The following is a 16,326-nucleotide window of genomic DNA, read 5'->3' as shown; positions in this document are numbered from 1 at the left end:
AATGTTCTACTGAAATCGGAAGTAGTAAGAAATAGTAGAACTGTCGGTATAATATTAATTCCTATATAAAGTAATAATTGTTAAAGACAGCAAGAAACTGTTTTTGATATGAATTCAGCGTCAGAAGAATAGGCTCCATCTCACATATGATCCCTCTATTGCTGCCGGTAGTTATAGATCTGCTTTAAAATTGAATTTGCAGAGTTTGGAAGTTATACAACTGTATACCATCATATTACGTTCGTTAAAATGCACTTCGTAAAAGAAGTGGGTTCAAAATATAAGTGAAAGATATATCTCAAAAGTCATTCAAGTTAACAAATGAAACTCGTTATGTGAGTTCCTGATTAAATTTTAGCTGATTTTAGCACTTTCAAAACTTTCGATTTTAAGGAGGGAGAGAAGATCAATTTTTATATTTTAGTTTCCCATTTTCTCATCATAAAATACACAAAGTGATAAATGGTTAAACCGTTTAATGAATTTGTGACTTAGATCAGCCTGGGTTTGTATAAATTTCTTTGAATAATAGACGTGTCCTAAGGAGGGTGTCACAATATAGTTTTCATATGTTTGCCATAGAAACCTAATCTTTCTGTGACAAGAGAGGGTATTTCAATTACTATTTTACAAAGATGGAACCGACCTTGATTTCATCGTCATAACAAAAAGAAACGGCTGAGCCGTGTGAAAAGAATTTTTCAACACTGTCCTCGACCTGGGTATTTGCTTTTATTAAGATGCAAATACTAAGAGGGAAAAGGGGTCCAAAATTTATGCCAAAATAGAATATCTCATAGCTCCTCAAGTTACCCAGATAGCATGTAAGCTTAAATCAAGGGTCGCTTTCCCTTGATTTTGGCTTAGCAATGTACAGTTGATGCAACAAGCGACAATCAACGTTTATTTTAGCTTGTTTTTAACTTGAAAAGAAGCTTGAATGCGACAAGCGACAATCAACGTTTATTTTAGCTTGTTTTTAACTTGAAAAGAAGCTTGAATTTATCAACTTTCTACTAAGCCTATTTCAAGCTTGATTCAAAACGCTTGACGTTTGTCGATTGTTTAGCAAATGGAGCCATCTGTAGGATTGGTGAGTAGTTTGATTTCTTCCAAAAGGTAAACAAAGGTAAGCTATGTGTATGAAATGTAATAGTAAGCCCTACTTTAGTTTTAGTTACAAAATAAAAAGGTGATTTTTATTTTAGACTGGTGCGCTGAGCGCTTTTAGGATAGTATTACTTCATTACTTTTCAAATATGGATGGAATTTTATGTTTATACCTTTTATGTTGTTTTCTTTTTTTTTTTTAAGTGTGTTCATCCGTATAATGTATACCATATTTAGCCATTGGATTCTTTAAAGTCAGTGGTGGCTCTTGACAATTAGCATCAGCATAGGCGCCCGAAGGGGAGGGCGGTGGGGCCCGGGCCCCCTTTGGCTTACGAAAATGTATACGTAATATAGGAAACCATGTATATTAAATACCAGGCGTAATATAGCAACCATGGAGATGGGCCCCTCCCTAGAAAATATTCCTCGGACACCCCTGAATATCAGTACAAAAATTAGAGGGTTAACTTCAGCAGACGGCTTTATCATATTAAAAATTTATAGGTGGAATACTTGATAACTGTTAAGGCATTGCTTTAGCAGACGGCTGTACCATATTTATATCGATTTTATGGTCATTTTTCACTAGATTTGAGATAATACTGTTACATATAGAGAATTTTGGAACTTGGGGGCCAAAATCAGGTAAAACCACCGTGTTTACAGGAGAAATGAGTTGGTGTTACGTAACCGTAATTACTAACATAACTAACCAAACCTAACCTAAATCATCAAAAACAGAAAATGTAGGAAGAAAGTACGAATTCAGGTAAAATCACCATGTAAAAATTATTGCGGATATTTTATGTATTTTTCCACTTTCCTCGTTTATGTGCATGTCCTCCGTCGCTGACACGCCTGCTCTCTACGGACGCATCCCCTCGCTCCGCTCGGGATACCCAGCAACACCCCTGCCCTGACTCGGTTAGATGGCATTCGTGCTTTTTTTTGTGGCCACCTAGCACAAGTTGGTTCGTGGTTTATGCACTAGCTTCTCATTTAGTAGATATTCTACAAAAAGGAACCCGGAAATGCAATGTGTGAACATTTGGTAGAACCATCTGCTCGAGTAATGCCCAAGTATCTTAACCCAGCCTAACCCAAACTAACTTAACCTACCTAAACCATAAAAAAAAATACAAAATATATACCAAGATAGTACAAAATTTAGGCAAAATATTGTCCCCCCCCCAGTTCAAAAAATATGCCGTTACATAACACTTTACGTAGCATAGCTGAGCGAGCGAAGGGGAATAGATGCCCCGCAGGGCTCGTTTTTTTTTTCTACTTTTTAAGTTACACGCGTTTGGTATTGCAACCATTGCAGACGGTCATTTTCCAAAGCTTCATATGTACTTACTGCCATCTCATTCCTTGCTTGTATTCGTCTGCCTACCGCCTTGTCAATTAGATCCACCATAACATACTTAATTTTCCATTTCGTAGGATTCTATATAACAGATACGATTTATGAAGTCTAAACACATTAAAATAATTTATTTAATTAGGCAGAGCCATCTGCTAAAGTTAACCCCATATTAATAATGAAGGTAGTTAAATGATAATGTAAGTGTTTTAAACTCAATAAATTGTATGAGCAAATGAGTATACATGGGAAAGTAAGTATGTTGTGGTGGAGCTATTTGGCAGGGCGGAAGGCGGTTGAATACAAGCAAGGAACGAAATGCCAGTATTTGTATGTTAAGTTTTGGAAAATGACAGTCTACAATGGCTGCAATGCCAATCGTGTGTAACTTAAAAGATAAGGGGAAAAAACGAGTCCTACGGGGCTTCTAATCCCCTCCGCTCGCTCAGCTGTGGTTCGTGAAGCGTTTGTAAAGTAGTGCCCCAAATCTAGTGAAAAAATCGACAAAATCGATTTAAATTTGGAGAGCCGTCCGCTAAAGTAATGAAAATTACGTTTTATCTCTACAATCGAGGAGAAAACTGCTTTGAATTAATACATTACCTAAGCTTTCTTGTTTTAGCTTTCACCGATACACTAAAAATTTTAACCGATGTGGCTTCCCCAAGAATCGGTACGGATGATATTTAAATGCAGCAAGCAAGCCTGGACATTTCACTCATTTTAGAATGCATCATGCTTATCTTTCGTTCCTTATGTTCTTCCATATTTATTCGGAGGTTGGGGGCAAAATTGAAGAATATAAATACTTATGTCCGACTTTATTTAGTAACAATTACTTATTCTAAGGTATACTTCATCAATCTTAGATTAAGTGATATCACTCATTTCATCGCTTTACAATAAGTGCAAGGAAAGGTTCGATCGGGTATGGACTTTTGGGTTTAGGGTAAAAGAACGATGAATTTCGAAAAATTAGTTATTAGATATTAATAATAATTCAAAATGGATTATTACGCGAAAATAAGTTGGCATATTAGTTTGAAGTTTGTTAGGTAAGAACTCGAGGGTGTAAGTTTGAAGAAAACTAGGTTTTTCGTTGCTTACATTTTTATCTTTTTATCCTCTAAAAACAGTAACTTCTGTCTCTTAATTGATTTTAGTGCTTTTGTTTACTTTTTTTTTTCTACCAGGTGAATGAAGTCTGGATCTAAAATGTCAGAAAAATATTTGCAATCTGAACGGATGTAATAAATAAATAACGCTATTTTTCAGGATTGGCCAAAACCGTGTTTTTTTTTAACTTTTTTTCACTTAAACCGGAATGTTTGCTTTACACCAGTTTTTTTTAATACGTTTACCTTAGATTAAAGTGGAGTAACCGTTGCCCCCTTTTTTTTTTTAGAGTAAAGGTAATTTGAGGCTGATGATTCGATTGAACAAGGTCGCAACCTCGAGAAATGAACGCAACTCGCTCAAACTATAGGTCATAGGTCAACTAGTTCTGCAAATGATTTGCCATTACATCATAAATTATTCAGCAGTCTACTCCTTCAGCATTGGTTAAGCTTGAATTTTCCTTGTCGGAGGCATGATAGTCCACAAGTTGAGTGGGGGTGGGATTCGTGAAATATACTTTTTTAACTTGTCTCTTTAATTGTGATTTTATTTTATCAAGTTTGGAGTTCCCGCCGAACTGCCTGTAGTGCGCTGCCACACTAGCGGACGGTCAACAAAACTTTTCCACAGAAGCTGATTAAGTGTTTAAATTTATAACATTGGAAAGTAGATCGACGAAACAGAGATTTCTATTAGGTTTGACTGGTTTGTTAATAATAATAATAATAATAATAAAAAGTTTTATTTAGAAAGATAGTATGAATGGTCCAGAACTATTAGTCACTTCCTGTATTGATTAGCAAATTAAATTAAGCCTATATTTCTGACTGACTAAATTAGATCTTCTGTACTATATAGTCTTTTAAAATTGTCCATTGATTTAATCTGTATAACTGTAGAGTGATTCCATTTTGCAGTTCTTTCCCTTTTGGTTCTTAAGTGGCTCCTAAAATATTCACAAGTATGCAAGATCACTGCAACGTATTTCTATCAGTTGACCTCCGTGGATGATGGGTCTGTGGATTTATCGCCTTTGTTATCAAGGGATTCTGGTTTCGAGTTCAAATGAAGAACAATATCTCTCGAGTGCAACTGAGTAGTGGTTCGGATCTCACTTTAAGCTGTAGGTCCCGTTCTTCATAACCCCGCAGTTATGTCCTTAACCATAGAAAGACGAAGGTGGGTCAAATTTGCCCGCACTTTCTTTTTCTCTTTGCCCGAACAAATGAATTTTACAACGTTTGAATTTTTTTGCATTTTCTTCTGTAATCTAAACTTAAATTTAGTTTTATTAGAAAGCACATTATTGTGGTAGTTTTTTTTTTTAGCGCAGGAGACTAAGTACATTTTTTTTAGCAACTTAGAAATGTTAAGAGGAGTACAGTTTTACTTTGAAAGGATCATGTAAACTTATCTATTCTTTGAATGGATGACTAAATTAACATAATCTACTTTTATACATTGAGCAAACGTAATACTCTTAGGTTTAGTATAGTAAATTGTCTACACAGGCGAATTGTATTTCAAGCTACTTCATGTCTGCTAACCAAATGCGGTAGTAGTCTGTACTGGGACTTGTAATATTTCCTATTAAAATAAAATTTCACAAGTCTTAAAATAATTTTACAACTCACATTTATTAGTAGCAGTCATTAAATAACTTTAAAATACATTAGTAGGGTTAAAATTGGAATTTACAACCACGAGCAAAATTGACACCCCTTAGTCTTTCACGTGACCAATTATAGTTTAGTCTTCCTAGGGTTAATGTTAAGATACACGGATGACTAATGATAGTGAATGATTATGAAGGAATTAGTGGCATGAGAACGGGAAAACCCTCACGAATATGATATTGTCCATCATAAACTCATAAGGCCGGAGATTGAACCAAAGATCCGTCGCACCAAAAGGCAACGTTCTACCTCTGAGCAATCAACCCTTTCCTTCCGCAGTGCTGATTTATGAAGTCATACTCTAATGACCCGGTCATAATTCTGCAACGTAGTAGTCTTCTACACACGTCTTCCTAATTGTTCCCCACTTTTCCCCCCAAGATTTCTGATAAATGAACAGCGAAATTATATTTAAATAAAATCTTTGAGTTTTGTCCCACGGTTATGCGGGGCAGCCTAAAGGAAACGGTGATGATGAGAATGAATTAAATAATGGATTGAAGAAAGTGGAGGGGAACGGTAGAACCCTGAGAAAATCTACGCACACGGTGTTTGTCCACCACAAACGTACACCCATGTCCAAAATTATTGTCGCATGTCTATAAATATGTTGTTGTAGGAATAAAATTTGATAACGAATTCGCCCTGTATTTCTTACAATGTTGGTATGTGCGTAATCGGCAAAGACATGTATGTGGCAAATTTCATGTCAAAAGAGCAGTAAATAAGAACAATAAAACGAAAATAAAGCTTTCTTGACCATTTGTTTTACTCATTCTAATTTACGTGCTTATAATTCTTTCCCTATAAAATTTTCCACAAATATACATTTCTCGATTATACACATAGTATCGGTATTAAAAGTATCCTGCAAAATCATTATCAAATTATCAACAATCATTTTGAACATGAATGTACATTTAATTGTTTCAATGGTTTGTGAAATAATATATTTTCTAGTTATATTAACACCTTCAAAACAATATTTCCTAAAATTTATTGCAGATATCAGAATGGTATTTGGCCAAATGCAATCTACTTTAGCTGACCTTAGTGAAAGAGTATCTTCCGTCGAGAAGAAGGTCGACACACTTCTAAGTAATGGTGTGAGTGTGAAAGCAGAGTCCATAAACGAAGAATCCGAACTTCTTGGCCTTCTGCCTCTGCGAACGTTGAATGATTTTCAAACATTTGAGAGAAAGCTTGAAGAACCTAACTTCGGAAAGAAATATGTAAGTATCCTATCAAACCTGTACAAGTTATGAAGCAGGTTTCAAATCTTTGTTATATCTTTTAATTTACGTCTTTTTGGAACATCTCTCTTTTGACTCAATGTTAGCATCAACTCCATTTTTGCCAATTTAGCCATTATCATGTGCATTAGCTATGGACTATAATTTTGGTCAACTTGCCATTCATACTTGCTAATATAGCGGCAATTACATCTTTTGCAGTCAATTTTTTTTTTTAGAAAATATGAAAAACCTAAAGAAAGTAGTTTATCTTGGTATTTTTCTAATTCTTTTGTTTACAACAGCACTTACATTGTCACAGTAGATTAGATATCTTTTATCAGTCTCTCCTATCCGTCACGGTAAATTGGGATTCCTGGATCTGGTATCTCCATAGTCAATTTGTTTGATTAGTTTCTAGTGTATTTTTAGTTTGGGTGGAGTTTTTCTTGTTGAGATGCGTGCAGGTGCATGTATATATTTTTGTGATAGATCAATAGTGTTATGAAGCCATACCCAGCATTAGAAGTTGAAAATAATTCAAGAGATTTTATTACTTCTAGTCAATGAAGGAACAAATTGTATTGTGAAACTGTTTGATTTGAGGATATCAAAAGATAAATAATATTAGAACATCTTTGTAAACTAGTAGACTTAAAGTACCAAATATTTAGTTCCTTTATTCCTAAATTCTGTTACCTATAATTTAAGGTAAGTTGAGCCATTTTTAGCTAGTTTTTGTGCGTCATTTAGCTATTTTCTGGCACTACTTGTTGGCAGCATTGATTAACCCACTGTTACTTGTTACTTTTGGAAGTGTATGTAATTTCCATATACATACACACACAAACACACACACATATATATATATATAGTATTTTTTTCTAATTCAAACGGACAATGGTCCTTTTAAATAACCGCTATTCCGATATAAAGCCGAAAGTTACCAAATAAATCCCAGGCAAACAGTTTTTGTTAGTCACGTAGCCCATTTGATACGGCCTTCCGTGAAACTCAGAACCCCACGCTTTTTTTTTTCACACTTGACATTACGGTATCTAAAAATTAATCTAGTTTCATTCATGCTTCGTTTTTTTTTCCACTGGTAGAAAAACATAACAATACGGACCCTTATATATATTGCTTTTCTTTTTGATTTCAGCATGCATTAGATCTAAATACCTTCCTTTCTTTCAGGTAAAAGTATTACTGTCAATTGGTGGTAAGGATTTTAAAAGGTTTCGCTCACAATGCAATAAGAAGAACTTTGTGCGACAAACTCGCAATGGAATTCTCCTACTCTGGCAGGAAACCAAGGATCATGAAGCAAAAAAGCACACCTTTGGGTCCAACCAAATGTGCAATAAGATCAACAGTAAGTTGATTTGAAAAGTTGTACTGAAATATTTAACTTCATTTATTTATTTATGCTAGTAACCATACAAAATTCCAGTTTGCTAATTATTAAGTCTTACTTCTCTCGTACTGGACGTGTTTTCTCATATTAGTATGTCCCAAGCAATCAGAAGTAATTCTTCATGAATAAAGTATGCTTTGAGTACTTTAGGATTCTTTTACTGTCAAGTAGTAAAATATGTAAATGTGTTCACCCTTACTGGGTGAATATAACATCTGTGTAGAATGTATAGGAAATTCAATAACTGATCCAACACTCTATGTTGTAAACAAAGCTTTACTGGCAAAGTACATATTTAAACAAATCTTTGCTTGAAAAAGCATTCAAAAGAATTTGTAAGGTGTACGGAAAATGTAAAACCAAATAAAATTCCAAGGTAGGAATGATTCCAGGGCTAAATAAAGTCAATAGTGTCAACGAATTTAAATTGAAGTACTGTGTAGGAATCACTACTGTGAAGTATAATTTTGCACCAGACTTTTCGTGTATACCTGTAAATTTGATACTGTCTACCACACGAATATAACTTTGTTGGGTTGGCAACACTGTTAGTCTGGTAGTATTACATAGTATGCCAAACTGTCTCCCCTGCCGATATTTTAAAGGTGCAAAATTTCAGAGCTCTTTGTCTAACACTGGAACGCAGATAAAACACTAGAAGAACATAGCTTTCGAAGTTACCATAATTCCAGTATAAAAAGAGAAAAGTTGCAGGCTTTCAAGACGGCGAATAGTCAAACTTTCGTCTTTCTGTCGACTTCATCTTTCAATTTTTCGTGACAACGAAGTTAGCCAAAACACATGTGTTTTTTGTAGTGTTATTTAAAGTGACTTTAAACGTTGACTCAAAACCATATCACCACTAAGGGCACCGGAAGAAAGTCTTGTTACACTTGTATCGAAAAATGTAACTTTTCCATTATATAATATACCAAAAGTGTGGTGGAAGATAACTTTCTATAGTACCCTTACATAAAAATCACAAAATAGGGGCCTAGCTTAGGTGACTTGAAAAATAATATAGGAATTAGTTTCAGCTCTAGGTATCCATGTTTACAAACCATACCATAATTCCGTAAATCTATTTAAGAGGGAAATTTATTTCAAATGACAGTTTTTTTGTTAAAGAATAAAAATCGCTAGTACTTGCTTGAAATTCTATCTTTCTTTTCAGCTGCTGTTCGTAAGATGTACACCGTCGCAACAGAGGAAACGGTGAAGGAAGTATTGGGTGTTTGGCTGCAGCAGGCGGAGCCTAGACTACTGCGTAGGTAAGTATAGTTTTACCTATTTTCCTTACAATCACGAGAGATATCGGAAAGTTCTTACCATCACTAAATAAGCCAGGGATCTGCAACTTAGTCCATGGACGCGTTCTTCTCGACATATACGTTTTGTATTCACTACATTTCTCACATCTATAGGTCACTAGATCAATATCATATGCATAGAATTCTGTGGATTTGGAGGAAAAAGAGATTTCCACCGTTTCAATGCCTCTTACTTTCCCGGACCCCAAGATATGAACATCTCATTATAATAATTGTAATCCTTCCCTTTTTCTTCCTTTTAGGATATGTATCATAAAACGCTTTTGTAATAATTTTAAATGAGAAGTTACTTCCATATTTCAAATCTTAAAAGATTTAGAGATACCGACATTTTATTAGAATAATTGTAATCCCCACCTTTTTTTTCTCCTCTCCACATCGTTTCTTTCCCTTTTTACTAGCATGTCAAAAAAGAAAAAAGAGGGCCGAAACACGTGGCAAAGTATTTTAAATGAGAAATGGAAATACTGAACTTCAAATCTCTCACCTTAAGGAATTAAATACTTTACTATAATAATTATAATCCCCATCCATTTTTCTTTCCACCCCCCTTTCTTACCTCCGAGGCATATTTCAAAAGCGCTTAAATTCTTATCTACTTATTTTAAATAATATGAAAATACCAAATTTCATGTTTCAAACCTTCATAAATTCAGAGATTTTGACATCTTATAATAATTGTAATCCTCACTCCTTTTCTTTTCTTTCTCACCTTTTTTTTCTTTTTTTCCTTTGTACTAAAATATCAAAAACCGCTTAAATATGTCAAATTATTTGAAATGATACATCCGAATATCAAATTTCAAGTCTGTAACCTTAAGGAATTCGGAGATATGGTCATATTTTAAAAATACGTCCCACACCTATTTTCCTCCCCTTCCTGTCGAATTATCAAAAATCCTTCCTTAGTGGTATCCTACGTAACAAATCCCAAGTACTGTCCATATTTAACTTGTCTATCTTAAGCGATTTGGCCTGTGCAAAGATCTGTCGGTCATTCAATCACTTAGGTCTTTGTATTTTATATAGCGAGATGAGTTCATTTTTACGCACTCATGTATTAGTACACAGTGAAATGAGATGAAATGTTTACCTTGTATGTATTTATTATTTTATTATCCTTTATAATTTAGCAACTTGCCTGTTACTTTCCTCGAAGGATGGAAATATTAACTAAAATCGAGATTCATTACTGTTTACATTTTTATTTTTTTGTCTTCTGGAAGAAAGTACCTTTGTTAATTTTATTTTTTTATTACTCCTATCTGCTGAATGAAATCTTTTTTTTTCTAAGAATAACTTTTATTCCTTGATTAATTTTGGTGTTGATTACTTCTTTTCTATACTGCGGGAAATTTCATTTTTTGAAAACTGCGATGTCAGAGTAATAGAGAGATAGGCACTTACTGTTATATTTGCCTTCTAAAAACATTTCCTACCTGCTGCATGAAAAACAGAAAGCAACTAACCTCTTTTTTTCTTGACTAATTTTAGTGTTATTTTACATCTTTTCTATCTACTGAACGAACTCATCTCATGAGAGAAAAACTACAATACCACCCTCTTTCTTGATTGATTAGAGTTAATTACTTCTTTTCTATACTAAATGAAATCATCTTACATTCTGGAAAACTCTGCAATGCCATTGTAATAGAGAAATATGCAATTGCAGAATCTTCCAGACGATAAGATTATTTCGTTTAGTATAGAAACAAGCAATAAAGTACTATAATTAATTAAGATACAGATGGTATTGTAGTTTTTTTTCCTTCTCAGAAGATACGGTTTCATTCAGGAGATAGAAAAGAAGTAAAATAACATTAAAACTATTGAAGAAACAGTTTTTTTTTTCCTAGAAGATAAAGACTTCAGCAGTTAGAAAATTGTGTTAAAAGACAAAATAATAGTAAATGCACATTTCTCTCTTACAAAGACATTCCCGAGTTTTCGGGAAGATAAGACTTCATTCAGTATGAAAAAGAAGTAATCAACACTAAAATTGAACAAGAAATAAAGGTTAATGTTTTATCCACAAGATAAAGACTTCATTCAGCAGTGGCAGTAATAAAAAAATAAATTTAAAAAGTAAGAGTAGTTTTTTTTCCCCCAAAGACAAAAAGATTTCAATAGGATGGAGCACGCCAAAGTATGCGTATGCGTAAACACTCAACAACAAATTACCAGGAAAATAAATAGGGAGACATAGGTCTTAAAATGCATTCAGAATTTGACTGGATTGAAGTAAATGAAGTGATTTTCCTGCCTTGTGCCATGTACACTGAGAAATGTTTCTGCTTTCAAAGATGGGCTATAAAGAACTAGGTCGATAGGTCGCAGGAGTATTTATTACTTCTCTATAATGAATTGTGAAACGACGCTAATGACTCCGACACGACGTTCCATGAATATGGGTCAAATAAACTTAGTGTTACATTTACGGTAATGAGTCATCCCTTCTTCATTTGATATGTATGATGAAGGCAATATGCATGTCTTCCTATCAGTGATTCTTGTGTTTTGAAAGAATGAAACGTTGCAAAGATGTATTCCTCCGCTGTAAGGCTCAGGATTAAAATCCGTTTGTTTTACTGTCACAAATAATTCCAGTGAATTGTTGTTCAACACCTCTTTACGTATTAGTCACCAGTAACTTTTTTATTTTTTTATTTTTAAAGAGAAATATTTCATTGAACCTCTAAGGTATGTTCTAAACTCGTTGCAAAATGGTACGAAGTTGTCCGTGTACACGGTGCCTACTTTAGTAAATTCTACACGTTTCCTGTGAATTGCGAACTACACTTTCCCACGCGTTCTGTTGTACGTGACGCAGGATAACGCCTTGTAGGTCATCATCTGTCATTTATGTTGCTCCGTGAAGAATACAAGGTATATAGGTTCACACACTTATGACCTATCTTTCCTGTGAATCGTGAGATCAGATTGCATTTCATACAAGGCATGGAGAGAAAATTACAGAAATAAGTAAATATTTGTTCTTCCATCTCTCAGTGATTTCTTATATCAGGGATTACTTCGTTTGTTTTTCGTAACGCCGTGCTTATACAACAGTACCGAGTGAGTCAATATGACATTTTCTGGATTTATCTCAATTGATGCTCTCACAGAACAATGCACATTTTCGGCTAGGAAACTAAAAAAAAAAAACTTTACTGAAAATTTACTGGCACTAGAACATTGAAATAGGTAAAGTGAATAAATACCATGCAGTGGTACCAGTGATGAAACGAGTAACATACTTCGTGACTCGTGATCCCGAAGTAGTCAGATCCCTGACCCTGTATGACCCAGACAGATTCGTGCGATCCCGAGACGACTTAATATCAGACTGTGGGAGAGTATGTTGTAATTGTAACAAACGCGATTCTTTCCTTTCAAGTGTTTCTTATGAGTGATCGTCAAAATTTAATCAAATAAGGCTGTAAAACGTAAAATGTAGAATATAAGGGATGCCGCTAAACCGAAAGAGTGTTTGGGTAATGTTTATGTATAGTAGTGTTTAAAATTACTATTATTAATTTTCAGTATGGGAAGATGAATTATATTGTATTTGACATAGTCAAGACACTTTGAATAAGAAGTGTCACACTACAAATCTAACATCTGAATAGGTGAGCTCGATTAGGGAATATTAATTCACTATAAAAAATTCTACCGTAATGCTATAGAGATCATATTTGGAGTGCCTCCAAGCCATGGATCACCAGATCTGAGAAACGAGTGCCAGACTCTGTTGCCTTGTGTGGCACTTACTTCAAAGAATAATAATTTATTTTAATGAGAGCGTATTTATAAGGTAAACAATATGAATGTTTTCTTTTAACTGTGCAATCAATTACATATTTTTCAGTACGTATTTATGATCGTTATTTTGCAGAGAACGAAGAAATTCAAAACCTGTAGTGGAAGGTCACACCGTTGAAGTTGAGGAACCCAATTAAGGAAATAAGTTAGAAATAATACAAAATATGTAAATAAGTTCAATAAATAACATTGTAATACAAGCTGGTTGTTTTCATGGAACCTTATATCAGTTGTTGTGTAGAATGTAGGGATAATTTATTTCAAATATGTAGCAGCAGGATGCGAAATCATAACAGTTATGATCGGGGAGAGATAGGAGTAAATAAATAAGTAAAAAAAAATTGCACTGGAAAGTTTTGAAATGAAGATTTCATATATTGAACATCCAAAATTATTGATATATGTAAGGTTAGGGATAATGCTTATCCACTAGGTTGTCCACTAACTGCACAGATTTACTGTAAATAGTTTGTATACTTCTGACAGTGTCGATGTCACCTTATCTCTCCAGTAAATTATTTAGGATAAATTTTCTTCCAAAATTTTGAAGTGTGGGAATGGCCATCCTCAGTATTTCGCACCCTGTGTAGCAGTGGTTCTAGGATTTAATTTATATTTCTTTCTTTCCTGAAATCTGATAATTTAAAAGTTTGCTTAGCCCTTGACGCTTGTCTAGTGGTGTACGTCTTTGGTGCGTCTAGGGTCGTGGTCGATTCCCAGTGGAAGACCTTACAAACACTAAACGCATTACTGTTCGGATTCTACAGGTCAGTGTCTCATGTAAAACTTCGTGCTGAAACGGGACGCTCAACTTCAACATCAAACTGTGGTTAATGGTAAACTAATTGGATACTGATCTGCCAGGTCGCATAGTATATTCACCAAGGAACTCAGGAAAAGTGTTGCTTTCTATGTTGAGATAAGATACTAATCTCAATAGACTGGAGTATGGGGTATATATTCAACACCAATGTTGTGTGAGACATGGATTTATAATTTAACATGATATTTCAATAATGTTACTCAACAGAAGTAAACCTGAACCTCGTGCTGCAAAGACGCATAATGGACGAAGGAAAGAAGCATAATACAGATCGTGAAAGTATACATTATTTTGCTTTCATTTTGACCGAACACAACTATTCTTTTTCAGAACATTGCTTATGTAGGTTTAACAGTTCTTTCGTCGTCACCTTTACGTTTATTTTTGCAGGATTGTTGTCTATATGAGGTTAATTTCATTTTGTATAAGATTTGATGTGAGGCCCAGTAGTGTCAACCTTGATACAGATTTGTTTCTGCACGTGAGAAAATGATTCATCTGGTTGGCGTCATGTATAATGTTTGATGTGAAGGTTAGTATAATGTTCAGTGTGTAAGTTACATAAATGATGGTGTGTGTTCTTTTGCCATCTGAGGGTGTTTGGATATTGCCACCACTTTATTGGCATTCTTTTAAAAATATTGCAGAAACCATAGCTTACTACTATGTTTACTATTAATAGTAAGTATGGTATGGTTTCCCCTATATATATTTAAAATAATGCCAATAAAGTGATGGCAATATCTAAACACCTCAGATGGCAAAAGAATACACACCATCATTTATGTAACTTACACATTGAACATTATACTAACCTTCACATCAAACATTATACATGTCGCCAAGCAGATGAATCATTTTCTCACGTGCAGAAATAAATTTGTATCAAGCTTTACTGAGAAGCTTGCAATAAACGAGACAGATTAAGCATGTGCTAAACTTGAAGTGGACAGCTTGAAATAAGCTTGAGGTGACAAGCCTGTAGCAAGCATTATGTACAAAGTTTGAAATAAACTTGAGGTAACAAGCCTGTAGCAAGCATTATGTACCAAGTTTGAAATAGACTTGAGGTAACAAGCCTGGAGCAAGCATTACGTACCAAGTTTGAAATAAACTTGAGGTAACAAGCCTGTAGCATGCTTTATGTAACAAGTTTGCAATAAGCTTGAGCTGACAAGCTTGAAACAATCTTACAGTATAAGCCTACAATATGCTTGTCGCCTGTCAACTTCGTCGCTTGAATCAGCCTTGATATACGCTTACAGACTTGTCGTAACAAGCTTGGGACAAGCTTATATCCTTGTCACGACAAGCTTATATCATGCTTGTGGCAAGCTGTTTCTGCTATCTGGGTAGGGACATGAAACTCAGTACAAATAATTCTCATTAAAAATAAAGGGGCATGTATCCTAGCGTTTCTAAACCTCTCGCTTCTAAGGATGGGAAGGAGCAATTTCTGCAACTACTTTCCTCACATTCTATTCAAATATTGCCTCATCATCACGGGATAACTTCCGATCCATTTGAAATGATTTTTGGACCGCGTTCAAACCGTGTTTTATCAGTAAAAAGAAAACTTTCCTCTAGGTTTTCTTTCTGTTAGTCTATTCAGTAATACAATTAGAACGTTTATACCAGCACAAAATCAAGCTCTATTACAAATTGTAAGAAAAATAGACGTAAAGTTTATAGAAAACGGTTAATTAAATGGAATCGTTTACACTGTTTTATCACCTTATGAGTTATTTATAATATCTGAACATGAATCTGTTAAGTTCTGAAAGGAGATTCAAGTGGAAATATTAAAGGTTAAATATGCTCAACATGACCGAAAGTACTGGATTTCTTGGTGCACTGAATGCTCCAATTCATAGTATGAAACACCTACTTCCACCACAAATCAAAATTGGGTAAGAGGAAGTTCGTCTGTAGTGAATGATACGTAATATACGCGACTTGTTTAAAGACATTCACCTTTATATGATTTGAGTGGTAGAAACCACATAGGAAGCAAAAGTTCTCTTTATTACTCTGTTGATTAATACCACAGTGCTAAGCAAGCTGCAACACACACAGGCATGGCATACAACCAAGAGCTGGCTAGAGGGTGTCACGCGGATAATACCTTACTGGCAAGACAGCATGTTGTAGTAGTGGTAGATAGGCACTACCCAAAATTTTTCTTGCGAGTGATCCAAGTTTTGAAGGGTCCAATGCTAAAAGCCACTACGTCTATGTACCTGATCGGATATTCTTCTGCACACGAAAAGACGATAAGCAATCGTATAATACTTTCACCTATATTTTCAGAAAAAAAATGATAAAACTATGTTGCTTTTATAAGAGTACAGGTGAAGGGTAAGATCAAATTTTCTTGCTAAATCAATTATTTCCCTGTTAAAAAAGTAGTGTTACTGTGAAAATGTA

The 16,326-nt window shown here is 34.5% G+C and overlaps 1 protein-coding gene across 4 annotated transcripts; it reads left to right on the top strand.

Moving 5' to 3' along the window:
- Positions 1 to 944: 944 nt before the first annotated feature.
- On the top strand, positions 945 to 13,276 carry LOC145680939 (uncharacterized). Of its 4 annotated transcripts, none has more exons than XM_081752140.1 (5): positions 945 to 1,093; positions 6,280 to 6,506; positions 7,704 to 7,881; positions 9,098 to 9,194; positions 13,150 to 13,276. In XM_081752140.1, the coding sequence occupies exons 2-5, from the start codon at positions 6,288 to 6,290 to the stop codon at positions 13,211 to 13,213; spliced, it is 558 nt and encodes a 185-aa protein (XP_081608266.1). In that variant the 5' UTR covers positions 945 to 1,093; positions 6,280 to 6,287; the 3' UTR covers positions 13,214 to 13,276. The 4 variants fall into 4 exon arrangements, with proteins under 4 accessions (XP_081608266.1, XP_081608264.1, XP_081608265.1 ...); XM_081752138.1 differs by having other exon boundaries at positions 947 to 1,129; XM_081752139.1 differs by lacking the exon at positions 945 to 1,093 and adding an exon at positions 1,134 to 1,192.
- Positions 13,277 to 16,326: the final 3,050 nt, after the last annotated feature.

This window comes from Thermobia domestica, chromosome 3 (assembly GCF_964235325.1).
Source record: "Thermobia domestica chromosome 3, izTheDome1.hap1.1, whole genome shotgun sequence".
NCBI classification, from domain to species: Eukaryota; Metazoa; Arthropoda; class Insecta; order Zygentoma; family Lepismatidae; genus Thermobia; species Thermobia domestica.
Note: the sequence above shows the minus strand (reverse complement) of the source record. Positions and strands in the feature narration are given on the sequence as shown.

What these genes read in the sequence shown, in the direction of transcription:
- LOC145680939 (XM_081752141.1), top strand. Translation starts at nt 6,183, where the DNA reads ATGAATGTACATTTAATTGTTTCAATGGTTTGTGAAATAATATATTTT. An exon ending in AATGTGCAATAAGATCAACA is followed by an intron (nt 7,882 to 9,097) that starts GTAAGTTGATTT and finishes CTTTCTTTTCAG; the next exon opens with CTGCTGTTCGTAAGATGTAC. An exon ending in GAGCCTAGACTACTGCGTAG is followed by an intron (nt 9,195 to 13,149) that starts GTAAGTATAGTT and finishes GTTATTTTGCAG; the next exon opens with AGAACGAAGAAATTCAAAAC.